The sequence below is a fragment of the Hyperolius riggenbachi genome, chromosome 3 (assembly GCF_040937935.1).
Source record: "Hyperolius riggenbachi isolate aHypRig1 chromosome 3, aHypRig1.pri, whole genome shotgun sequence".
In the NCBI taxonomy this organism is placed as follows: Eukaryota; Metazoa; Chordata; class Amphibia; order Anura; family Hyperoliidae; genus Hyperolius; species Hyperolius riggenbachi.
The window spans coordinates 344,672,378-344,699,031 of NC_090648.1; the positions used below are offsets into that span (position 1 = coordinate 344,672,378).

Genomic DNA, 26,654 nt, shown 5'->3' on the forward strand with positions numbered 1-26,654 from the left:
GAGGCTTTATTACTGCATTCAGTGCTCCCATACTTGACACCTTTATCATAATGCATCCACAAAGGGCCTATAATAAATGTGTTTAGTCGGGTGAATGGACAGGCAGCAGGCAGGCAGCTGGGACATTCCTTGGCACCTTTACATACTCTCCATTATCCTCAGCACCATGTGAGCTCACTCACTCCCGTCCATCCAGCCATGACACATCATCATGTCACAGTGCAGCATCCACATGGACCTAGCTTGCATAGGGCCAGCGGGGGGATACAGCAGCATCCCACACTTTGCTATACTCACACCACCAATCTGGAGATGATCCAGGACACCATCCTGCCTGCCTGCCCCGGAGGACCAGTACGCGGCTATGGGGCAGGGAGGCCTCCCAGCACCTGAGAGCAGCAGCCCTCCCTCTACGGATGGGAAAGAGAAGGAATTAAAAGCCTCAGACCCAGTCAAATCCGTCCAGGCAATGTCTCTGCAGCAATCCGGGAGGAGTGGCCCAGCGTTAAAGCTGTGCTGCTGTGATGAGATACTTGTTGTCGGAGGACAGTAAAAACGGATGCTGCTACAAGCTGGCTCAGCGCAGATCAGTGAGGACCAGTCGTGTGATGGGAGGAGAGCAGCATCTGTTGGTGGCAGAACATGCCTGCAGGCAGCTACACAAGTTTACAGGCAGGCACGCAGCACTGATCAAGAGACACCCTGCTGACACTGTGTGCATTGCAGAACAAGTGATTGCTGAGTTGCAGAAAGGATCAGAACTGTTACTTAATACATAGGTGCAGACTTTTTCAGTTCTTACACTGGCCAGACATATTTTAATTTGGATTAATCACCAGCACTTTCTATTTTTTATTATAATAATCACAGCTATGGAAAATATAATTTTGCCTTCAGAAGGTATTTGCAATAATTCAGCTTTAAAGAGAACCTGACATGAAAAGAAAAAAGCTCCCTCTGAGCTGTCCTCCGCCTCCTGGAATAGCCATAAGGCTCCCAGTCTCTTCGGTCAGTCGGGGTTTACTGTGCATGCGCAGCCCGGCCACGCCCGCCTCGCTCCTGTTGCTGGGAGCTGCCTGTGCAGTACTCTCCTGGCCGCAGGAGCAAAACGGGAGCGTGCACGGCTGCACTGCGCATGTACTGACTGGCTGAGGATACCGGGAGCCAATACGGAAGACCCAGGAGGCAGATAATAGTGCCGAGAGAGCGATCAGGCCGAAAAGGGCTGGAAGAAGCCCCAGGTATGTATGATTTTTTTTTTTCTTTTCATCTCAGGTTCACTTTAAAGAGGAACTGTAGTGAAAATTATAAGCTATAAATTCCCTTTATGATAGCGGTTCTGGATGTGGGCCTGGCTTTCAGGGGCAGAAAGACATTATTTTGCATATATGGGAGCGATAAGGTAAACGTGTCATGTGGGGAGCAAGAGGATATATACTTACCTGGGCTTCATCCAGCTGCCTGTAGTCTGTCAGCTCTCTCTGGTCTCCTCCATTCTCCTGCAGTCAGCCCCAATAGCTGCTGACTACTGCACATGTGCAGCCCTGTCCGCATGCCTCCTTGATCACGCCCCCACTGCTGGGAATGTTCTGTGCTTGTGTAGTTAATTAAGGACTGTAACTGCATAGACACAGAACACTCCTGGCCATGGAACATGACCAAGGAGGCGTGCAGCCAGGGCTGCGCATTCGCATTAGTCCCTGACTTACTCAGTCAGGGACTTTACCGGGATGACTGCAGGAGAACAGAGGGGACCAGATAGACAGAGGAGCTGACAGACTATAGGAGGCTGAAAGAAGCCCAGGTAAGTTAAAATCCTTTACCCTAGCTTGTCTCAGGTATACTTTAAAGGAGTTCTGTGGGGGGTTGCGGAGGAGAAAAACAGACACTTACCTTGGGCTTCTATCAGCCCCGTGTAGCGGTAATGTCCCACGCCGTCCTCCTCCCATCTGCCGTTCTCCGCCGCCGGCCCCGGTCTAAGCGGCATGGGATCCAACTGCGGCTGCGCTACAGTGGCCGCGCACCTGCTCGCTTCCGCCTGCGTCATCGGAAGCTTACTGCGCAAGCGCAGTGCAAGAAACAGTTGTACTGCGCCTGCGCAGTAAGCCTCAGATGACGCGAGCGGAGGCGCGGTAGCGCGCATTATTCGTCTGTGTGACGGACGAATAATAGCCCGGTGCCGGCTGCGGGGAACGGCGGATGGGAGCAGGACGGTGTGGGACATTACCGCTGCACGGGGCTCATAGAAGCCCAAGGTAAGTGGCAGTTTTTCTCTTCAGAAACCCCCACAGAACCCCTTTAAGGCCTCTTTCACAGTAGGACATTGTGTTTTGATGCAACGTTAAAGTCGCAACGCAAATTACAACGCAACGCCCCAAACAAGTCACAACACAAATTTAATGCCCTGTTACGGTCGCATACAGTAGAGCATACAGGCAATGAAAAGTATGATTCCAAGTCATTACTGAGCATGTGCAAACAGTCCAACGCAGCTAATAACGTGTATAACGCACTGCATGCAGTACTTTCACTTAACGTTCAGCGTTAGTCACCAACGCAACGTGTGCACTGTGAATGGGGCATTGATTTTTCATTGCAATGAGTTATTCTGCATTAAATGTTGTCGCACTGTGAAAGAGGCCTAAAGCTAAATTATCACAAATACCTTCTGTTTTAAAAAGGCAAAATTATATATTCAGTTTTGCTCTTTCGTAAGAGGTCTTTTCAGTCTCTTTTAGCCCCTTATACTCTCCTAGTGGATGTGGGTCCCCATGTATCCTATGGCTATGTAAGATTGAACTTAACCACTTGTCGACCGCATCACGCCGATGGGCGTGGACGCGGCGGCAGCCCCAGGACCGCCTAACCCTGATCGGCATAAGGTCCTTGGGGCGTGGTTTGCAGGAGATCGCGCGCGGATGGCATCCCTGCTTGCAGCGCTGCGATCTAAGGCATCACTGTACTGGGGACAGCCGTGTGACACGGCTGTCCCCTCCAGAGGCAGGGAAGAGGTTGGCAGCCGATCACGCTGATTGGCTGGCGAGGGGAGGGAGGGAGGAATAAAAAGATAATAAAAAAAATAGGCAGATTTATTAAAAAAAATAATACAAAAACAAACAACTAGGGAGCGATCAGACCCCACCATCAGAGAGCTCTGTTGGTGGGGAGAAAAGGGGGGGATCACTTGTGTGCTGAGTTGTGCGGCCCTGCAGCGAGCCCTTAAAGCTGCAGTGGCCCAATTTGAGAAAATGGCCTGGTCTTTAGGGGGGTTTAACACTGTGGTCCTCAAGAGGTTAAAGGACCTCTAACACGAAAAATTGTCAAATTTAAAATTCATACATATAAGATGTATCAAGATACAAGTCCGCTACACAGCTGTGCACTCCTTAAAAATAGCTTTATTTCAGAGTTATAAAAGCATGAGTCCCACACAAATCGCTGACATGTTTTGGATCACACATGAGTCTTAGACACATGACTAAGAATCATGTGTGATCTGAAACATGCCAGCGATTTGTGTGGGACTCATGCTTTTATGGATTTGAAATAACAAAAAATGTACTTACATCAGTATTGGAAAGCCTCTGGGGGCTCCAGAAGCCTCCCTGATCCTCCATGACCCCTCCACTGCTGGCTTCGGCCCTCTTCATGTACGTGGCCTCACTCCCGTTCGTGCATAAGCGTGGTCGTACTGCGTAGGCACCTATAGGTCCATGCCTGAGTGGTAGGACAAAGCCACTCATGCACAGAGAATAAAGCCATGCAGAAGCGGCTCCGTGCTACTGTGCAGGTGTAGCCCATGCACAAAGGGGAGTGTGGCCACAAGCAATCTTCAACATTGATGTTAAAGATTGTTTATGTCTGTTTTGTTAATCCCAGCATAGGAAGGACCATCCAGAGGCATCCCCCTACTGAGGTATGTACATTTTTTTTCCACTGACTTCAAGTACGCTTTAAGGAGAACCTGAGATGATAAAAAAAAATAAACCATACATTCCTGTGATTATAGCTCCTGGTAACTTCAGGAGTCGGGACTTACTGCGCATGCGCAGCCTGGCCACGCATGAAAGCACTGCCGTGCTCCTGTTGCCAGGAGCAGGCGCAGTACGCTTCCACCCACAGGAGCCTGACGGGAGTACATTTGGCTTTTGTTTGGATTGCGGAAGAACCAGGAGGCAGAGGAGGACGACTAGGAAGCGATTAGGCCGAAGGGGGCTGGCCCGGCTGGAGGAAGCCCCAGGTATGTATGAATTTTTTTTTAAATCATCTCAGGTTCACTTTAAGTATCCTATCCAGCCAAACTTTGCAACTCTTCAACCTGCCTTTCCAGTTATGTAACTAGCTATGTCACAAGATCCTACCAAGTCTCAACTAGCTATCCTGTCACATCTCATCAAGCCCAAACCTATTGATCAGCTTACCCCTACTTTGTTCCAGTCTGCTGACCAGCCTGTGTTTTTTATGCTCCATATTGCTGTTTTTTCTATGCTTCACTACGGTTCCTACTGAAGCCTTGTCTGGCATCCAGTCTGCGTTTAACAGTACATTTTTTGGTGACATTCAGCATGCCTCTGCTGCGACCTTATGTGGCATCATCTGCCAAAACCTGGTCTGGTGTCATTCAGTCTATCCCTGTCGAGACCTTGGTTGGCATCCAGCCTGGCTCTCTCCCATTCCAGTCAGTCATCCAATCAGACTCAGTTATGTTCCAAGCTGATTTGAAATCACTCCAAGCATATCTGTTCTGTCTGCAAGCAGTACTCTTCTCAGAGTTTGAAGTCTTAATAGGCACATATCAGGAAGCCACACGGTGTCCAGTGCGTCCTTGGTAGAAGGCTGACTTAAAGTAGTAACACCAGAAATATTTATATTGTTACCTAACAGAGTTTGAACAAACAGGTTTATTGCTCTGCATTCCTGAATTGTACTCTTGGCCAAACCATGAATAATTGGTAATTACCTTGGAAAGTTAGGACTTTTTTTGTTTCTGGTTGCTTGAAGGAAGGGTTCTTTCATGGTAAAGTATGTCAGCTTGATGATCGGCTTAAATTGGCCTAATGATTGGTAAATCTAATTGCACTCTAATCTGCTGATTGGGAGTGCAAGATCGAGTGCCGGGAATAAGGCCTCAACTATTTTTTTTTTAATGTTGCTAAGTTCATTAGCAATAAGTCATGTGAACATAAATAAAATCTCTTTTTTACTTTATTAGCATTACAGGTAGAGTAGGTTAATTTTTAAATGCTAAAATTTCAACATACCACAAAAAATGGCATAGAGACCTTGGTATACTGCTGAACATGGAAGAGTTGTCTGATATTTGGGATATGTTGCTTCTAGCTCTGTTAGTGATTCTAAAATTGAGACTAATTATATATGCCGATGCGCTGAAATCTCATCCCTGCCAGTCACAAGGTGGTATCCTTCTTATGCAAATACCTGTTTTTGGGGGTGTAATGTAGAGGGATCCTTTCTACATATTTGGTGGATGAATCTACAAGCCCTAAAGCTCGTAGATTCTGGCACAGACTATACCAAGTAATATATACTTGTATGGTAATCTAAGTCCTGAAGACCCAAGGTGGCACTGTTGGGTATGAAACCCCACCAGTTGATAAAAGACAGTTTTGGTTGCTCCCACACATCCTCACGGCTGCAAGGCAGGTTATAGAGACATCTTGGGTGAAGAGCTCTCTTAGTATAGACCAATTCAAGTCAAGATTGAGCCACGTGTTGTTCTTTGACAGAATCAAAGCAATCCAGTAAGACAAGCTTAAGAATTTTGAAGCTATTTGGTTACCTTACTATGAGAACTACATAAACGACACATTACCCTTTCATTTGACTGCAGTATAGCCTTGCCTGAAGCATAGTTTTGCTGACACCCATCGAAACCCTATATAACGATAAATGATATTTTCACAGCATTTAGTCAGGTTCACAAACCCTCTCTCTTCTTTCCCCTCTTCTTTCTGCCCTCCCCCCCACTCCCCTACTTTTGTTTCCCTAACACTTTTTTTTCTTTCTTCATTCATCTTACCTTAATTTTTTCAATCCTTTCTGTTCCTCTACAATGTATGTTGTAGGAGCCTCTGTTAGTTGTCTCTTCTGTGTACGTGGGTGAAGCCACTGGTGGGATCAGGTACTACAGCGCAGGAAGAGATTTCTTGGGTCGATAGAAAACAACAATTTTACTATGGATACTGAATATGCCCTTAGGGATAATTTTATGATTATCCTGGATCAGAGTGTGGTGCAACTCCCTGCAAGTCTTTCACACCAGGACCCAGATCCGGCCTTAAAGAGAACCCGAGGTGTGTTTAAATAATGTTATCTGCATACAGAGGCTGGATCTGCCTATACAGCCCAGCCTCTGTTGCTATCCCAAACCCCGCTAAGGTCCCCCTGCACTCTGTAATCCCTCATAAATCACAGCCGTGCTGTGAGGCTGTGTTTACATCTGCAGTGTCAGTCTCAGCTGCTCCCCCGCCTCCTGCATAGCTCCGGTCCCTGCCCCCGTCCCTTCCCTCCAATCAGCAGGGAGGGAAGGGATGCAGGCGGGGACTGGAGTTCTGCAGGAGGCGGGGAGAGCAGCAGACTGACACTATAGAGATAAACACAGCCAACTCTGACAAGCTGTTTGTCAGCAGCGTGGCTGTGATTTATGAGGGATTGCAGAGTGCAGGGGGACCTTAGTGGGGTTTGGGATAGCAACAGAGGCTGGGCTGTATAGGCAGATCCAGCCTCTGTATGCAGATAATATTCTTCAAACCCACCTTGGGTTCTCTTTAAATTGTGTAACTAACCATAACATTTAGTTTATTCATTTAATTATAGTATATTTCTTCTGCCTGTAGTAATGAGCTTATCGCCTATTTATAGAAGCTTTTGAAATGTTCTAAACTTGCCACTAGAATGTCCGGACTGTATTTATCTGCTCCGTCTACTGTATGTTATTGTACTATTGCTTTATCATTGTACTACGAATCCTGTAAGGTGCTGCATTTCTGAAGAAGAACAGGGTTAAGGTGATTGAATGGCCAAGTATGTGTTCTGATCTGAACCCAATCGAACACCTGTGGGGAATTCTGACGCGACTAGAGAATCACTCTCCATCTAGGCTCTAGTACAGTATCACATAGAAAATGTTAATACTGAAAAGGTTTTCTGACAAATGTAGTGGGGTGTACTCATTTATGCTGAGCATGGTATGTGTGAGTGTGTGTGTTTTATTTATTCAGGATTCAGTAAAGTCTGTTATTTCACCACTAGAGGGATCCCAACTAGCCCCAACATACACTCACCTAAAGGATTATAAGGAAAACCTGTTCAATTTCTCATTAATGCAGTTATCTAATCAACCAATCACATGACAGTTGCTTCAATGCATTTAGGGGTGTGGTCCTGGTCAAGACAATCTCCTGAACTCCAAACTGAATGTCAGAATGGGAAAGAAAGGTGATCTAAGCAATTTTGAGCGTGACATGGTTGTTGGTGCCAGATGGGCCGGTCTGAGTATTTCACAATCTGCTCAGTTACTGGGATTTTCACGCACAACCATTTCTAGGGTTTACAAAAAATGGTGTGAAAAGGGAAAAACATCCAGTATGCGGCAGTCCTGTGGGCGAAAATGCCTTGTTGATGCTAGAGGTCAGAGGAGAATGGGCCGACTGATTCAAGCTGATAGAAAAGCAACGTTGACTGAAATAACCACTCGTTACAACCGAGGTATGCAGCACAGCATTTGTGAAGCCACAACATGCACAACCTTGAGGCGGATGGGCTACAACAGCAGAAGACCCCACTGGGTACCTCTCATCTCCACTACAAATAGGAAAAAGAGGCTACCATTTGCACGAGCTCACCAAAATTGGACAGATGAAGACTCGAAAAATGTTGCCTGGTCTGATGAGTCTCAATAGAGTCAGAATTTGGCATATTCAGAATGAGAACATGGATCCATCATGCCTTGTTACCACTGTGCAGGCTGGTGGTGGTGGTGTAATGGTGTGGGGGATGTTTTCTTGGCACACTTTAGGCCCCTTAGTGCCAATTGGGCATCGTTTCAATGCCATGGGCTACCTGAGCATTGTTTCTGACTATTTCCATCCCTTCATGACCACCATGTACCCATCCTCAGATGGCTACTTCCAGCAGGATAATGCACCATGTCACAAAGCTCGAATAATTTCAAATTGGTTTCTTGAACATGACAATGAGTTCACTGTACTAAAATGGTCCCCACAGTCACCAGATCTCAATACAATAGAGCATCTTTGGGATGTGATGGAACGGGAACTTTGTGCCCTGGATGTACATCCCACAAATCTCCATCAACTGCAAGAAGAATGCTTTCAGCACCTTGTTGAATCAATGCCACTTAGAATTAAGACAGTTCTGAAGGCGAAAGGGGGTCAAACACCATATTAGTATGGTGTTCCTAATATTCCTTTAGGTGAGTGTATTTATTAGCCAAGCTGGTCAGTTTCCCATCTTTGCAAGCAATCTTGTCTCCAAAGCAACAGGTCAGATCTTGAGTACTGTATATCTCCTGAGAAGGAAGACTTTGCCACATGGCCCCAGGGGCAGATATATTTTCTCCACAACATATCTTTGATTTTCCTATTGAATTACAGTTCAGCACATATTCACAATGTAAGGATTTATCCCTGATTGGAACTAGAACTAGACTTAAAAAAGCCAACCTGAACTAAGAACTTCCTCTCTGCTCTAAAAGATAAGCAACAGCTTAATAACCTTTAAGAAAAACATATCCTTGTTACAGCATATAGAGCTCCTACAAAGATGCTGCAGTGGGGTTACTTCCTGATTTTCTGGGAGCACAGAAAGAGTTAACCTCCTGTGTTTACATATTAGCTCAGAATTCGGCAGTCAGCAGATAGCCGACAGCTTAAATTACACTGGCTCATTACTTGCTGAGAAGGGAGAATTAGACAGGCTGTTCTTTATAAACACACACCGAGTGGACACAGGGTGGAATTCTTTTTTTCCTTGTCTCCTCTGCAGGAGTTCAGGTCCACTTTAAAGGAGTGCATAGAAATTGAAGAAACACTTAAAGAGGAACTCCAAGGAAAATAACATAATGAACAAAAGTGCTTAATTTTTACAATAATTATGTATAAAAGATTTAGTCAGTGTTTGCCCATTGTAAAATCTTACCTCTCCCCGATTTACATTGTGACATTTATCTTATGGTGACATTTATACTGTTGCCAGGTGATGTCAGTGGAAGGAGATGATGCATTCTTGGCAGTTGGAAACAACTGTAAACAGCTGTTATTTCCCACAATGCAACAAGGTTCACAGACAGCAACCAGTGTCACCCTTCCCAGCAGGCAGCTGCACCCAATGTCATCCTCCCTCCCAACATCACCCAGTGGGGAGAACGTATGTCTGAGGTGACTGTCTGAGTCATGTCAATGCCATGCCCATTAGTTGCCACCGCATACGTTGGGCCAAGAAAAATCTAGTCACTGTAATATAAACAACATATCAGTTTATTAGACACAAATAAAGTTTAAAGTGTTAAAAAATACTTTAGAGGTCACAAATTTTAAAGCGGTCAAAAATTCTAAAGTTGCTTCCTGGTCGGGGAGGTCAGTGACTAGTGTGCAGGCGCTGCCCTGTCGGAAGAGGGTCTTGCCCATGCCCACAAGGGTAGTCATGATGTAGTGCCTAGCGCACTACCGGACGCAGGGTCAAGTATGTGCTCTTGGGACAGCTCCTACGCACTAGTCACTGACCAGGAAGTAACTTTGTGGGATCTTCAGAAAAGAATGGGGGGGGGGGGGGGGAAAGAAAGCACGGGGAGTGGGCATGAGGATCGCTTCCTGCACATACCTGCTCCCCCGTTCTTAAAAATGTTGACCACTAAGGTATCACAACACTTAGGAACACAATTAAATAGAGCAATCCATGTATTCACAAAAAAACGGTCAGTTATGACAGAGGTAGATGAGGAACAAAAGACACAGAGGTTTCGAACAAGAGATTATCCAACCGAATAAGCAGAGTTTGGAACAACCCTTTTCTGTTACTGGAGATATATGGCAATGCTCCTTGACTAATGTTTTACAATGCTGCCCAACCGGCCATATGATAATACTGTAATAACAACAGGACAGAACTAGTGCAGCAATTGGCGAGCAGGGTTTTATCAGCATCACGTAGTCATTCAATCGACAAACCACGCAGTCTGAGTCTACTCTTTTCTGCACTCTGCAGGGACTACAAGCCCTGGAAATCTTCTCTGTTTGGGGACGTCATCAAGACTGCGACGTCGCACCGATTCTGGGCTGGATTGGTTTCCCCTGAAAATGGCGGCGGGGATCGGGAGTGAGTATTGTAAAGGCTGCAGATAAACACTGCTGGGATTCGTACAGTATATATTCATGTGTATAATGCTTATGGGGATGCACCAGAGCTCTCTGTGGCTGTCACGCTGCTGCACAGTGTGCTTGGCCTGCTTCATGACGCTCTTCTGTTTTCCCGTCAGAGCACAAGCTGCTGAACGCGGGTCCTACCGAGCCATGGTCCATCCGAGAGAAGCTGTGCCTCGCCTCGTCCGTCATGCGCAGCGGGGACCAGAACTGGTGAGTGACCCGAACAGCCGCAGGGCGCAACACTGTCCGCAATAACTGCACACTCTCGTTATGCCTTATATCACAGAACTAGGCAGGGGAGCTGTCTGCTACTGACAGCATCATTAAAGTGTAACTCCAGGCACACCCTGTGTATACTATCACAAGTATTATTTGATGAAGCCAGGCAGATATCCTATAATGCTTAACCACTTAAGGACTGCAGTCTTAAAACCCCTTAAAGAGACTCTGAAGCGAGAATAAATCTCGCTTCAGAGCTCATAGTTAGCAGGGGCATGTGTGCCCCTGCTAAATGGGGGTCCCTTCACCCCCAAACCCACCCCCGCAAGACTTGGTCGTCAACTTGGTCGTGAATTTTTTCTTCCTGGAGGCAGGGCTAAAGGCTGCAGCCCTGCCTCTAGTCGTGTCTATCAGACCCGCATCGCCGCCTCTCCCCCGCTCCTCTCAGTGAAGGAAGACTGAGAGGGGCGGGGGAAAGGCGGAGGTACGTGTCTGATAGACGCGTGGGAGGCAGGGCTGTGGCGGTTAGCCCTGCCCCAATGCGAAGCGCTCCCCGGCTGTACGGAGAGGATTTGGGGGTGAAGGGACCCCCAGTTAAGCCGCGGGATAGCATGCATGCCCCTGCTATCTATGAGGTCTCTTAAACTTCCTTAGCGCCGGAGGGTGCCGCTCAGGCCCTGCTGGGCCGATTTACATAATGTATTTTTTTTTGCTGGAGGCAGCTAGCACTTTGCTAGCTGCGCCAGCACACCGATCGCCGCCGCCCCGCGCCCGATCGCCGCTATCCGTTGCGGCGCGCGCCCCCCCCAGACCCCGTGCGCTGCCTGGCCAATCAGTGCCAGGCAGCGCCGAGGGGTGGATCGGGACTCCCAATGACGTCGGTGACGTCATCCCGCCCCGTCACCATGGCGACAGGGGAAGCCCTCCAGGAAATCCCGTTCTTTGAACGGGATTTCCTGATTGGAGATCGCTCAGCGGCTATCATGTAGCGAGCCCTGGGCTCACTACATGATTTAAAAAAAAGAATAAAAAAAACTGCTGGGCTGCCTCCTGGCAGAATTGTTCATACCGCCAGGAGGGTTAAAGGAGTTATCAGGGCATAAAGAGTAAAGTGAGTGGTACTTACTGGGGGCTTCCTCCAGCCCCAAGTTCCCAGGACCTCCCTTGCCGCAGCTCTGGCTTCAGCTGTTCGCCGGGTATCTGACCCGGTCCCTGGCGATGACGTCAGAGCGACCTGGAGGTCGCTCTGTACTGCGCCTGCGCGATCGGTGCTGTCAATCACTGCCAAGTGGGCCGGAGCGGACTGCGCAGGCGCAGTAGTTCTGGGCCTGTGCAGTCCGCTCCGGCCCACGTGTAGGTGATTGACAGCGCCGATCGCGCAGTACAGAGCGACCTCCAGGTCGCTCTTACGTCATCGCCGGGGACCGGGTCGGAGATCCGGCGAACGGCTGAAGCCAGAGCTGCGGCGAGGGAGGTCCTGGGAGCTTGGGGCTGGAGGAAGCCTCCGGTAAGTACCGCTCACTTTACTCTTTATGCCCTGATAACTCCTTTAATGAGTAACTGTCGGGCATAAAATCAAAAATAAATTCTTTATTTTTATCTGGTAAACAAGTAATAAGGATGCTAATCAGGCAATCCAAAAGTTAAAATCACTATTACTTTTCTTGTTGATAAATTATCATTCCCCAGTTTACATGACTCTTATTTGGTACACAAAAAATGTGGTACACAAAAGAGAAGTTGCAGGGCATGCTGGGTTGTCTTCCCCTCAGACTTAACTAATGGAGCCTGATTGGCTGAAACCTGTTTCCCTCCTGTTTTCCCCTCCCACACCTCTGTTCCTCTCTGATTGGCCAACATTTCTCAGGCTGAAACAATGCACTTTCTATAGTGAAGGGTGGGCAAATCAGGCAGAGGAGACTAATGCTGGGCATACATGGGTCAACCTTCTCTATCAATCGAGCCGCTGATGGCTCGATTGATAATATCCGACAGGTCCGATCACTGTGCGGATCGATGCCCCGCTCGATCCCCGTGGGCGGACAATAGCAGGGAATCGAGCGGAAGATAAGGAAGCGCTCGCGGGGACGAGCGGGAATCGATCCGGGGGGACGCGGTGAGAGTCGATCCGTGTATGCCCAGCATAAGGGTGGGTATTACATCACGACTGGCTTCAAAATAGCCACAGTAAATATGGAAACTGTCTAGAATAGGATTCTCTACTTTTCTTTTAAAATTCTCAGGAATCATAACGTGAACAGTGCAATACATATGTTATGTAAGTAGAGTAAGTATTTATCTACTTATATATTGGTTTTTTCTGAGATTGTATGGCTGACAGCTCCTCTTTAACTACCTAAAGACCGCCCCACGCCAATGGGTGTGGACGCGGCGGCAGCCCCAGGACCGCCTAAAGCCAATTGGCGTAAAGTCCTGAGGCTCTAATTTGCATGATGTCGCTGAAGCCTATGACAGCTGATCACCCTGATTGGCTGGCAGGGGGAGGGAGCAGGGTAGAACAAATAAAATAAAAAAAGGCATTTTTTTTTTTTAAGGAAATAAATATTTATATTAAAAAAAATAAACAATGTGGAGCGATCAGACCCCACCAACAGAGAGCTCTGTTGGTTGGGGGAAAAGGGGGGGGGGGGGAGGAGGGAATCACTCGTGTGTTGTGTTGTGCTGTCCTGCAGCTTGGCCTTAAAGCTGCAGTGGCCAATTAGAGAAAAAACAGGCCGGTCTTTAGGGGGGTTTAACACTGTGGTCCTCAAGTGGTTAAAGTGAACCTCCAGACTTAAAATCGACTCAGCAGCACTGAAAATGCTTGGTGTTTAACAGTTTCACAGCATCAGAACTTTGTTACCCTTATACAAGCCTCATTTTTAGCTGCACAGAGGAAAACTGCCCGGGCATTTTTCCCCTGATGCTGTGCAAAGCATGATGGGATTTCTGATGATCTTTTTCTGCTGTTTTGGTGCAATTTTTTTTTTTTACATTTTGAATTTGACATTTGAAACCTAGTGCATGCAGCTGGGAGGGGTTATCAGGACACAGGACAGTTGGAACCAGGGCTGTGGTGTCGGAGTCGGAGCAATTTTGGGTGCCTGGAGTCGGAGTCGAGAAAAAATGCTCCGACTCCTAATGAATTTGTAACTGTAATTAAAATAGAAAATATGATAAAATGTTCTATTTCTTAGATAATAGTCATTAAAAATAATGTATATATACAGTATATATAGAGTAATAGCTGTGCTCAGTCCACAAAAATGAAATAAACCAATCAAAATTAGTTACTTGTGCTGCTTCAATAAAGCAGTCCCCGTATTTTTAAAGTCAGATATACATATCTGATTGTGACTATATATATGATATGTACACAGGAATCTCTTATATATGTTACGGCCAGAACCCGAAGTTTGGCCAGAACTAGAAGTGGCCGGCCACTTCGGGTTCTGGCCGGCCAATGCGCGAACTGGCCGCTGCGCTGCGGCCAATGTGAGAAATGAAACAATTCCTGTAAGGTTTAATGTGATGTTGTGGCCGCAGCGCAGCGGGGGGGCAAAAAATGTATCACACATCTTTACTTTATTCAATGGCATTAAGCCGCCCGGCTTTTTCCTCTGCCTCTCTCTCCTCCCCCCCCCCCCCCCCCGCCTCTCTCTCCCCCCTTCTCTTATGGGCACAGCCGGGCGGGGACACGCGTGTCCAGGAGAGTCGTTCCTCGCGGCAGGAGAGCAGAGCGGGGGAGGCTGCAGACATTGCTTCTGCCAGCACCCGCTCTGCAAGAACGGCAGGATTCCCCTGCCGCGACGAACGACTCCGGAGGGACACGCGTGTCCCCGCCCGGCTGTGCCCATAAAGAGAAGGAGAGAGAGAGGCGGGGGGGGGGGAGGAGAGAGAGGCAGAGGAAAAAGCCGGGCGGCTTAATGCCATTGAATAAAGTAAAGATGTGTGATACATTTTTTGCCCCCCCGCTGCGCTGCGGCCACAACATCACATTAAACCTTACAGGAATTGTTTCATTTCTCACATTGGCCGCAGCGCAGCGGCCAGTTCGCGCATTGGCCGGCCAGAACCCGAAGTGGCCGGCCACTTCTAGTTCTGGCCAAACTTCGGGTTCTGGCCGTAACATATATACTAAATAACATCTATGCTGTAAGAATAAAGCCTGATGTGTAGCTGTGTCACTAATAGAGATGGTCAATGAGATGGAAATAATTCTGCATTGATGCTGATTTATGCAAATGTATGCACTCCCTTTGCTCATGAAATCAAATAATTTGATACAGTGGAGGAAATAATTATTTGACCCCTCACTGATTTTGTAAGTTTGTCCAATGACAAAGAAATGAAAAGTCTCAGAACAGTATCATTTCAATGGTAGGTTTATTTTAACAGTGGCAGATAGCACATCAAAAGGAAAATCGAAAAAATAACCTTAAATAAAAGATAGCAACTGATTTGCATTTCATTGAGTGAAATAAGTTTTTGAACCCCTACCAACCATTAAGAGTTCTGGCTCCCACAGAGTGGTTAGACACTTCTACTCAATTAGTCACCCTCATTAAGGACACCTGTCTTAACTAGTCACCTGTATAAAAGACACCTGTCCACAGAATCAATCAATCAAGCAGACTCCAAACTCTCCAACATGGGAAAGACCAAAGGGCTGTCCAAGGATGTCAGAGACAAAATTGTAGACCTGCACAAGGCTAGAATGGGCTACAAAACCATTAGCAAGAAGCTGGGAGAGAAGGTGACAACTGTTGGTGCGATTGTTCGAAAATGGAAGGAGCACAAAATGACCATCAATCGACCTCGCTCTGGGGCTCCACGCAAGATCTCACCTCGTGGGGTGTCAATGGTTCTGAGAAAGGTGAAAAAGCATCCTAGAACTACACGGGAGGAGTTAGTGAATGACCTCAAATTAGCAGGGACCACAGTCACCAAGAAAACCATTGGAAACACCTTACACCGCAATGGATTAAAATCCTGCAGGGCTCGCAAGGTCCCCCTGCTCAAGAAGGCACATGTGCAGGCCCGTCTGAAGTTTGCCAATGAACACCTGAATGATTCTGTGAGTGACTGGGAGAAGGTGCTGTGGTCTGATGAGACCAAAATAGAGCTCTTTGGCATTAACTCAACTCGCTGTGTTTGGAGGAAGAAAAATGCTGCCTATGACCCCCAAAACACTGTCAAGCACGGGGGTGGAAACATTTTGCTTTGGGGGTGTTTTTCTGCTAAGGGCACAGGACAACTTAATCGCATTAACTGGAAAATGTACGGAGCCATGTATCGTGAAATCCTGAACGACAACCTCCTTCCCTCTGCCAGGAAACTGAAAATGGGTCGTGGATGGGTTTTCCAGCACGACAATGACCCAAAACATACAGCAAAGGCAACAAAGGAGTGGCTCAAGAAGAAGCACATTAAGGTCATGGAGTGGCCTAGTCAGCCTCCGGACCTTAATCCAATAGAAAACCTATGGAGGGAGCTCAAGCTCAGAGTTGCACAGAGACAGCCTCGAAACATTAGGGATTTAGAGATGATCTGCAAAGAGGAGTGGACCAACATTCCTCCTAAAATGTGTGCAAACTTGGTCATCAATTACAAGAAACGTTTGACCTCTGTGCTTGCAAACAAGGGTTTTTCCACTAAGTATTAAGTCTTTTATTGTTAGAGGGTTCAAAAACTTATTTCACTCAATGAAATGCAAATCATTTGCTATCTTTTATTTAAAGAGACTCCGTAACAAAAATTGCATCCTGTTTTTTATCATCCTACAAGCTCCAAAAGCTATTCTAATGTGTTCTGGCTTACTGCAGCACTTTCTGCTATCACAGTCTCTGTAATAAATCAATGTATCTTTCCCCTGTCAGACTTGTCGGCCTGTGTCTGGAAGGCTGCCAAGTTCTTCAGTGTTGTGGTTCTGCTATGAACTCCCCCTTCCAGGCCCCTCTATGCACACTGCCTGTGTATTATTTAGATTAGGGCAGCTTCTCTCTTCTCTCTTATCTTTTACAAGCTGGATAAATCGTCCTCTGAGCTGGCTGGGCTTTCACATACTGAGGAAATTCAGACGAGGGCAAAGCTGTTTGCAGGAAGAAACGAGCAACCTGAAACTTCAGTGCATGAGAGATTCAGGGGGAATAAAACACACAAATGATCTCTTGAGATTCAAAAGGAAGGCTGTATACAGCCTGCTTGTGTATGGATGTATTTTCTATGTGTGGACATACTGTACATCAACCTACTTCCTGTTTTGGTGGCCATTTTGTTTGTTTATAAACAAACTTTTTAACCACTTCACCACTGAGGGGTTTTACCCTCTGAGCACCAGAGCAATTTTCACCTTTCAGCGCTCCTTCCATTCATTCGTCTATAACTTTATTATTACTTATCACAATGAAATGAACTATATTTTGTTTTTTCCGCCACCAATAAGGCTTTCTTTAGGTGGGACATTATGCCAAAAATAATTTTATTCTAAATGTGTTTTAATGGGAAAATAGGAAAAATGTGGGAAAAAATTAATTATTTTTCAGTTTTCTGCCATTATAGTTTTTAAATAATGCATGCTACTGTAATTAAAACCCATGAAATTTATTTGCCCTTTTGTCCCGGTTATAAAACCGTTTAAATTATGTCCCTATCACAATGTTTGGCACCAATATTTTATTTGGAAATAAAGGTGCATTTTTTTCAGTTTTGCGTCCATCCCTAATTACAAGCCCATAGTTTATAAAGTAACAGTGTTGTACCCTCCTGACATAAATATTTAAAAAGTTCAGTCCCTAAGGTAACTATTTATGTATTTTTTTTTAATTGAAAATGTTTTATTTTTTTTTTTTCATTACAAAAAAAAAAAATGGGGAGTGTGGGAGGTAATGAGTTAATTTTTTGTGTATAACTAATTCATTTGGGTTTGAAAAATTTTTAGGGTGTAGTTTTACTATTTGGCCACAAGATGGCAACAGTAACTTTTTGTCTAATGCGACCTCCAAGCGTCCTTCCGGACGCTCGGAGGAAGTATAAGGAGGCTGGACACGTGAGTTTTTGTTCACAATGATCGCGCTGCCCATCGGAGAGCAGCGGATCATTGCAGGGCTTAGATCAACGAACGGGAATGGATTTTCCCGTTCATTGATCTCCGGGCGAGCGGGGCGGCGGCGTGTTTACTAGCGGTGGGCGGCGTGTTTACAAGCGGGAGCGCGGGCAGCGGCGGGAGTGCGCAAAGTATGGATTTCTCCGTCCCTGGGGGTTAAAGGATGGAAAAAGGGACGGAGAAGTTCGTACGGGCGGGGGTAGAGTGGTTAAAACTGTTTTTGACTACTTTTAATGCGGCGAGGAGCGGCGAAATTGTGACAGAGGGTAATAGGAGATGTCCCCTAACGCACTGGTATGTTTACTTTTGTGCGATTTTAACAATACAGATTCTCTTTAAGGTTATTTTTTCGATTTTCCTTTTGATGTGCTATCTGCCACTGTTAAAATAAACCTACCATTGAAATGATACTGTTCTGAGACTTCATTTCTTTGTCATTGGACAAACTTACAAAATCAGTGAGGGGTCAAATAATTATTTCCTCCACTGTATGTTGTTAAAGTTTGGTTTGGTGACTATAAATTAAAGGGTACCTGAGACGAATGAAAAGTAAAGGTTTTTTTTTTGTTGTTTTGTTTTTTTTTGTTTTTGTTTTAATTTTATTATACATAACTGGGGCTTCCTCCAGCCCCCTTCAAACCAATTAGTCCCTCGCTGTCCTCCTCCACCATCTGGATCTTCTACTATGAGTCCTGGTAATTCAGCCAGTCAGTGCAGTCCAGCCACGTGCCGCTCCCACAGCCAGGAACATTCTGCACTTGCACAATAGTGCTGCGCAGGTGTAGTACGCTTCCGGCAGCAGAGTGTGTGCATGCGCACTATGCCAGACTGGCTCAAGTACCTGGTCTCCTAGCAGAAGATGCAGGTGGCGGAGGACAACGAGGGACTGATTAGCCTGAAGGAGGCTGGAGGAAGCCCCAAGTATGTATAAAACTTTAATTTCATCTGTCTGAGGTTTACTTTGTTACACAGTAGTACTTTACTCTACATATGCACTCCCCACAGAGCTGCAGGGAATCCACTGAGAATGTTGTGCACATTGAACAGAGAGGTTTATGGTCTGTCACCCATAAACCTGGTTCAGATTGTGCATGAAGAATGTGTAATAGAGGAAGAATCTCCCCATTCCCCTGCAGAGCACCTGCACATCATTCTTACATGTACCCACAGTTACATTGCCTAGGGCCTGATCTATGTTCAGATTGTACATGAATAATGTGTAATAGAGGAAGAATCTCCTCGTTCCCCTGCAGAGCACCTGCACATCATTCTTACATGCACCCACAGTTACATTGCCTAGGGCCTGATAGATGTAAGTACTCTTACCAAGGACTAGTTTTAGTCTAAAGGGAATAAATATAGTAGTCCACATATCCTCACTTCAGTTGTCTTGTAAAATTCCTAAGCGTTGGCACTTAAAGAGACACTGAAGCGAGAAAAAAAATCTGATATAGTGAATTGGTTGTGTACTATGAATAATTACTAGAAGATTAGCAGCAAAGAAAATATTCTCATACTTTTATTTTCAGGTATATAGTGTTTTTTCTAACATTGCATTATTCTATAATATGTGCAGATTACACAACACTCAGCATTCAAAATGAGTCTTTCAGAGCAGTCTGTGAAGTAATGACATCTCCTCTGGCAGAGGAAAAGTAAACAGTTCACTTACAGTTGAGATAATAAAAGTCAGATAACAGCCCTCTCCACGACTAACTTGGTCGGAGAGCTTAATAGCTTGTTTGCATAGAGATAACAACTTGAGTTTCTCAACTCTTCCTGTACTGGAAACAATTAGACTGATGTATCTGATCTTAATGTTTAATTTCTTAGCTGTACTACACATACAAATCATAATATCATAATTTTTTTTTCGCTTCAGTGTCTCTTTAAGAGACGAATTTCACGTTACATACTTTTAATCAACAAATTTGTAATGTGCAAATTAGAGGAGTCAGTCGGTGGAATCCTAAACTGAGGAGTCGGAGTCGGTGGATTTTTGGACCGACTCCACAGCCCTGGTTGGAACTGTGTCTTATGCTCCCTGTCCCCTCCTTTCAACCAAAAAGATGGCTGCCCCCATGACAAAGAGGGCAGCCCACATGAATCACAAACATTTGCCTGTTCTTTTAAAACAGAGTGGGTAAAAAATTATATTACCTATCTATTCTAATTAACATAACTAATGTAACTTAATGACAGCATGTTTGTTTAGGCTTAAGTTCTCCTTTAACCACCTGGGCGGTATGGACGAGCTCAGCTCGTCCATCACCGCCGGAGGCTGCCGCTCAGGCCCTGCTGGGCCGATTTGCGCCAAATAAAGAGCAGCACACGCAGCCGGCACTTTGCCAGCCGCGTGTGCTGCCCGATCGCCGCCGCTCTGCGGCGATTCGCCGCGAGCAGCGGCGAAAGAGGGTCCCCCCAGCCGCCTGAGCCCTGCGCAGCCGGAACAAAAAGTTCCGGCCAGCGCTAAGGGCTGGATCGGAGGCGTCTGACGTCAGGACGTCGGCTGACGTCCATGACGTCACTCCGCTCGTCGCTATGGCGACGGTGTAAGCAAAACAAGGAAGGCCGCTCATTGCGGCCTTCCTTGTTTATTCTGGGCGCCGGAGGCGATCGGAAGAACGCCTCCGGAGCGCCCTCTAGTGGGCTTTCATGCAGCCAACTTTCAGTTGGCTGCATGAAATAGTTTTTTTTTAATTTAAAAAAAACCCTCCCGCAGCCTCCCTGGCGATCTTATCAGAACGCCAGGGTGGTTAAGGACCAGACACTTTTTTTTTTTTTTTCCATTCAGACCACTGCAGCTTTAACGGTTTATTGCTCGGTCATACAACCTACCACCTAAATGAATTTTACCTCCTTTTCCTGTCACTAATACAGCTTTCTTTTGGTGCTATTTGGTTGCTGCTGTGATTTTTAGTTTTTATTATATTCATCAAAAAAGGCATGGATTTTGTCAAAAAAATGATTTTTTTTAACTTTCTGTGTTGACATTTTTCAAATAAAGTAAAATTTCTGTATACATTTTTGTCCAAATTTATTGTGCTACATGTCTTTAATTTAAAAAAGAAAAAAATCCAATAAGTGTATATTTATTGGTTTGGGTAAAAGTTATAGCGTTTACAAGCTATGGTGCAAAAAGTGAATTTTCCCATTTTGAAGCATCTCTGACTTTTCTGAGCACCTGTCATGTTTCATGAGGTGCTAAAATTCCAGGATAGTATAAATACCCCCCAAATGACCCCATTTTGGAAAGAAGACATCCCAAAGTATTCACTAAGAGGCATGGTGAGTTCATAGAAGATTTTGTTTTTTGTCACAAGTTAGCGGAAAATGACACTTTGTGACAAAATTAAATAAATAAAAAAAATTTAAAAGTTTCCATTTCTGCTAACTTGTGACCAAAAAAAAAAATGAAATCTGCCACGGACTCACCATGCCCCTATCTGAATACTTTGGGGTTTCTACTTTCCAAAATTGGGTCATTTGTGTGGTGTGTTTACTGTCCTGGCATTTTGGGGGGTGCTAAATTGTAAGCACCCCTGTAAAGCCTAAAGGTGCTCATAGGAGTTTGGGCCCCTTAGCGCACCTAGGCTGCAAAAAAGTGTCACACGTGGTATTGCCTTACTCAGGAGAACTAGTATGTGTTTTGGGGTGTTTTTTTTACACATACCCATGCTGGGTGGGAGAAATATCTCTGTAAATGAGATTTTTTATTTTATTTTTATTTTTTTACACACAGTTGTCCATTTACAGAGATATTTCTCCCACCCAGCATGGGTATGTGTACAAATACACCCCAAAACACATTATACTACTGAGTACGGCGATACCACATGTGTGACACTTTTTTGCAGCCTAGGTGCGCTAAAGGGCCCAACGTCCTATGAGTACCTTTAGGATTTCACAGGTCATTTTGAGGCATTTGGTTTCTAGACTACTCACGGTTTAGGGCCCCTAAAATGCCAGGACAGTATAGGAACCCCACAAGTGACCCCATTTTAGAAAGAAGACTCCCCAAGGCATTCCGTTAGGAGTATGGTGAGTTCATAGATTTTATTTTTTGTCACAAGTTAGCGGAAATTGATTTTTATTATTTTTTTTTTTTTTCACAAAGTGTCATTTTCTACTAACTTGCAACCAACTTTTGGTGAATAATGCGAAAAATCGCCATTCACACTTGGGGCGATTTTCCGCGATCGCGATTAGCGCTTCTATAGCACTAAACGCGATCGCCGGGAAATTGCCTGAAAATGGTGCAGAATACAAGTTTGCATTTGGCGATTTGCGTTAATCGGCGGCAATGAATGCAAATCGCCTAAGAGAGAATACGGGCCCATAGGTTATTATTGCACTAGCGCCGGAAACCGCTCAGATGTAAACGGGGCCATAGGCCTGGTGCACACCAAAAACCGCTAGCAGATCCGCAAAATGCTAGCAGATTTTGAAACGCTTTTTCTTATTTTTCTGCAGCGTTTCAGCTAGCGTTTTGCGGTTTTGTGTAGCGTTTTTGGTGTAGTAGATTTCATGTATTGTTACAGTAAAGCTGTTACTGAACAGCTACTGTAACAAAAAACGCCTGGCAAACCGCTCTGAAGTGCCGTTTTTCAGAGCGGTTTGCGTTTTTCCTATACTTAACATTGAGGCAGAAACGCATCCGCAATCCAAAATCTGCTGCAGCCCGGGAGTATGCGTTTCTGCAAAACGCCACCCGCTCTGGTGTGCACCACCCCATTGAAATGCATTACCCTAGCAGATCCGCACCCGCAAGCAGATCGCAAACCGCAGCGGAAACGCTCCGGTGTGCACTAGGCCTTACTGTGACTGATAGCACTGACCGGTCTAGAGTTGATAGTTGTCACCAAAACTGAGTTTTGGATAAATATTACAGTTGGGCAACAATAACAACTGGTAAAGGTGAGATATCCTTTCCCTTTGTGGAGGATTTGCTCCTCTTACTGGGTTTCTGTGACAGGAGGTGAAAGAAACCAGAATAAACATAGATATAAGTCTGAAAGAGCTCTATAGCCATGTCCTTTTGTGCATTTTCCATGTTCAAAATAACTGTTTATTATAGAGTGTTGTAAGGACCAAACCAGTGTTTGTGTTTCAGGGTGTCTGTGAGCCGCGCTATCAAGCCTTTCGCTGAACCTGGGAGGCCTCCTGATTGGTTCTCACAAAAGGTAAGAAGGCACATGAATAAAATGGTTAGATATTCTAGAGATTAAAAGTATTATTTTACTCTGTTATAGTAGTTCTTATATGGTTATGTAGAACAGGTAGCACAAATATTAATAGATATCTAAGGAGACAACCCCCTGCATTTTTCCGTTTTACCAGATCTCATCATTCATCCCACAAACTGCATTCCACAGGACTGTACTGAGCTACTACACAAAAACAAACTCACACTGTTAGCCACCAGTATTGCACTGCAAGGAAAGGACATATGCTTTGAGTAAAATATTTTATAAACATTTTCACATTAAGGGACTACTGTGGGGGAAACAGAGTTGAACTTAACCGGGGCTTCTAATGGTCTCCCGCAGACGTCCTGTGCCCGCGCAGCCACTCACTGTTGCTCCTGCGCCCTCCTCCGGTTCACTTCTGGAATTTCCGACTTTAAACTCTGAAAACCACTGCGCCTGCATGCGGTGTCCTAGCTCCTGCTGGCGTCACCAGGAGCGTACTGCACAGGCGAAAACCGTGCTGGGACTGCGCAAAACACTCCTGGTGACATCAGGGGGAGCGAGGGCGCGGCTGCGCAAGCGCAGTGGTTTTCAGACTTTTTAAAGTCAGAAATTCCAGAAGTGAACTAGAGGCAGGGACAGGAAGTGAACTGGAGGCGGGCCGGGGCATCGGTGAGTGGCTGCGCAGGCACAGGATGTCTGAGGGGGACCATTAGAAGCCCCAGGTAAGTCAACTTTTTTTTTCTCTCCCCTCCCCGACCCCCCCCCCCCCCTCCTGGCAGTACACCTTTAAGTGGAGTTGTGCAGCGTTTATTTGTTAGATAACCTTCCACTTCCAACAGTCAGTTGCTTACATGCCAGACTGAATACTGGTTGACTTGCATCCTATTGGTGGTTTTATTTGTTTGTACTTCACAGTTTTCACAGGTCCCTTTTTTTTTTTTTTTTTTTTTTTCCCCTTTCCTGATGCTTTTTCTATTAGTATTTGTAGCATATATATATATTTTTATTACTATAGTTTGAGCAGTTTTGACTTGTTTTGTTTTTCTTGGAAACTTACAGCAGCTAATTTTACTTTATAGCATTGCGCCTCTCAGTATTCCGAACTTCTAGAGACTACGGAAACCCCAAAGTGAGTATATATATTATCAAGTTCTGCATTAAATGTACTGCTTGGTTTTGAAATAGGGGTTTATTTTATTGTTGTAATCTAGAGATGATCAGTGTGATGGAAATAATTCCAGCTTGCATGCATGTTTTATGCAAATTGCATGCAACTGGGACTGGGCCAATCAGAATTGACGGGATGTATTTTGATGGGCACAATTTAAGTTTGTTATATGAAACACATAAAATAAATCCTTCTACCAAAGTTTTTGTTTTTTTGTATTTGTTTGTTTTTTGTAATATAAAACCTCTTCCCCACTGAGCCTCCTTTCGCAAGGCCCAAATGACTATGCCTTGTATACTCATTTGAGTGTTCTGTTTGATCATTTATACGGTGTTGCTGATCCCTTATAAGGTCGCAGCTCATGCGTCTAGTGTGGAATGTGAGACTTTGCATTATTTTTTGGGCTATATTTGACAATTTTATAGTGTTATTGTTGCTCTGTTAAAGAGAATCTGTACTCTAAAATTCTGACAACTCTAAAATTCTGACAATTAAAAAGCATACCATTCTATTCATCTGTGCTGGTTCTGCCACTCCCTGCTGCAATCCTGGCTTGTAATTGCTGGTTTTAGGCAGTGTTTACAAACAAAAGACATGGCTGCTAACCAGCTTGTGATAGGATGAGAGGAGCTCAGTTTGTGACTCGTACGGAGCCTGGAGAGGGTGTGTATAGCTTCTCCCTATCACAAGCAGAGCAGCATATTCCTGCCTGAGTGCCTGAGCCCTACACATCTGACAAAGGAAAGAAGATTAGATTATATAACAGAAATAATACAGCCACTGTGCATCTAGGAAAGGCTGCAGTAAGACAGACCACATTAGAACAGGTATAGGAACTTAAAGGATAGAAGAAATGAGGCTGAACATTTTGTTACAGATTCTCTTTAAATGTGTTTTGACTCCAATTAATGCTAAGCTTGAATTCACCAACTGTTTCATATTTATTCCTTCAAGAACATGTTTTGTTTTTGAGCTAGAAGTGTTTAGTGATATAACAACATTACTATTATAGTACATACGGTAGACTTATATTTTCTTGTTTTGAAGAATGTATAACTATTTATAATCTTCTACACAAAGTTCAAAATCTGCATATTCAGATACCCCCAGACAAGGGTGTAACTGTGTCCTAAGTACTTTAGGTACCTTCAACTCTCACACGCGTACACAGCCCAGTTTGGTAGGGAGGGTATACAACTGGAATCTGATTCACTGGAGTCTCTACTCATACAAGAAAACTTGGAGATGCCCTTATCGGCTATATATGCAGATCTTCTGGCTCAAATGGGTCATAATACTGACAAAACTCGTGCACAGTGGGTAAACGATATTGGGGAAATAGAGGATGAAGAATGGGAGGGAGTGGTGGGCAGGGGAGTTGGGGTCTTGATCTCATCCAGGGAAAGGTAATGCACTTAAAATACCTTCATAGAGTGTACTTCACTCCAAACAGACTACACAAAATCAATAATGCTAACTCTAATATTTGTACTAGATGTGGGATACAGGTGGGAACCTATCTACATATGTTCTGGACATGCTCAAAACTGGAAAGGTTCTGGAAACAGGTGGAGAAAACAATTGGGGGAGTGTTGGACCTTCCATTTAATCTAGATGTGAAAATGGCAATGTTAGGGATTTTTGCTAAAAGTAGCTACAATAAATATAAGCAAGCCATGATCTTTACGTTATGTCATGTAGCTAGGAGAATAGTCCTAACACATTGGAACCAACCAGTGGTACCCTCCAAGACTGAATGGATCTCTGCCGTTAACCACATGTTACCTCTGTGCAAACTGACATATAAAAGCAGAAACTGTTCTAAAAAATTTGATAATATCTGGTCCAGATGGTGTGATAAGCACTGTCGAAATCTTCAGGTAGATGTTTAGATACTCTCACCCAGAATAAAGTATAATAAGTGGTGTTCCTATTTTACAGAATTATAACCATTATATAGGTATAACAGCTCAACTACCCTGACACTCTCTTTATCCAGGTCAGAATGATACTCAAAATAATATCTATAGTAATAATATACAAGAAGCACATGTGACGTGATAAGGACTGAAATTTTTTTCTACTTCCTTCTCTCTTCTCTCGAATAATACAATGTTAATAAATTCTGCTTAGGATTGTACCTTTTCTCTCCTCATCTTTTTCACCTCTTTCTTCCTCTTGTGCCCCCTAAGGGCACTGACCTACCTATAAGTAGTTGTTATAAGTCATGTTTTTGACAAGTTGTATTCAAATGTTATGTTGTACTGTTGTGCTAACAAGAAAAACAAATAAAAATTTACCTGTTAAAAAAAAACTGTGTCATAAGTCTGCCCTACATCACGAGATCGGGTCACCACAGAGGTGAGGCATATAAAATGGCTGAAGCACATCAGGGAACTCTTTAACTTTGGACTTTGCATATCATTTTCAGCTCTGTTTTCTGTCCCTGAGAGTAACACACTTCAGCATAAGAAAAGCAGAGTATTTTGTTGTGATTGCTACAAAACGCCATACGTACAATGTCCTTTATCTGTGTAGTGGAGCAGTACAGCTGCAGCTCTCCTTAT

General features: G+C 44.8%; 2 protein-coding genes across 13 annotated transcripts in view; one reads left to right on the top strand and one right to left on the bottom strand.

The window, feature by feature from the left end:
- The window catches only part of REEP2 (receptor accessory protein 2), a 57,660-nt gene extending 57,078 nt beyond the window's left edge, over positions 1 to 582 (bottom strand). For 6 of the 7 annotated variants that reach the window (XR_011030471.1, XR_011030470.1, XR_011030469.1 and 3 more), the window contains exon 1: positions 298 to 582. Coding sequence is in view for 2 of the 7 variants with exons in the window: in XM_068276998.1 (XP_068133099.1) it covers positions 298 to 329 (32 nt within the window). In the remaining 5 variants the exon portion in view is untranslated. The remainder of the gene's footprint in view (positions 1 to 297) is intronic. The other variant, XM_068277000.1, reaches the window with a different exon arrangement.
- Positions 583 to 10,259: 9,677 nt separating this feature from the next.
- BRD8 (bromodomain containing 8) overlaps positions 10,260 to 26,654 on the top strand; it is a 75,812-nt gene continuing 59,417 nt past the window's right edge. For all 6 annotated transcript variants that reach the window (XM_068277001.1, XM_068277003.1, XM_068277002.1 and 3 more), the window contains exons 1-4: positions 10,260 to 10,356; positions 10,517 to 10,613; positions 22,841 to 22,910; positions 23,999 to 24,048. In XM_068277001.1, the coding sequence (XP_068133102.1) occupies positions 10,338 to 10,356; positions 10,517 to 10,613; positions 22,841 to 22,910; positions 23,999 to 24,048 (236 nt within the window). In that variant the 5' untranslated portion in view covers positions 10,260 to 10,337. The remainder of the gene's footprint in view (positions 10,357 to 10,516; positions 10,614 to 22,840; positions 22,911 to 23,998; positions 24,049 to 26,654) is intronic.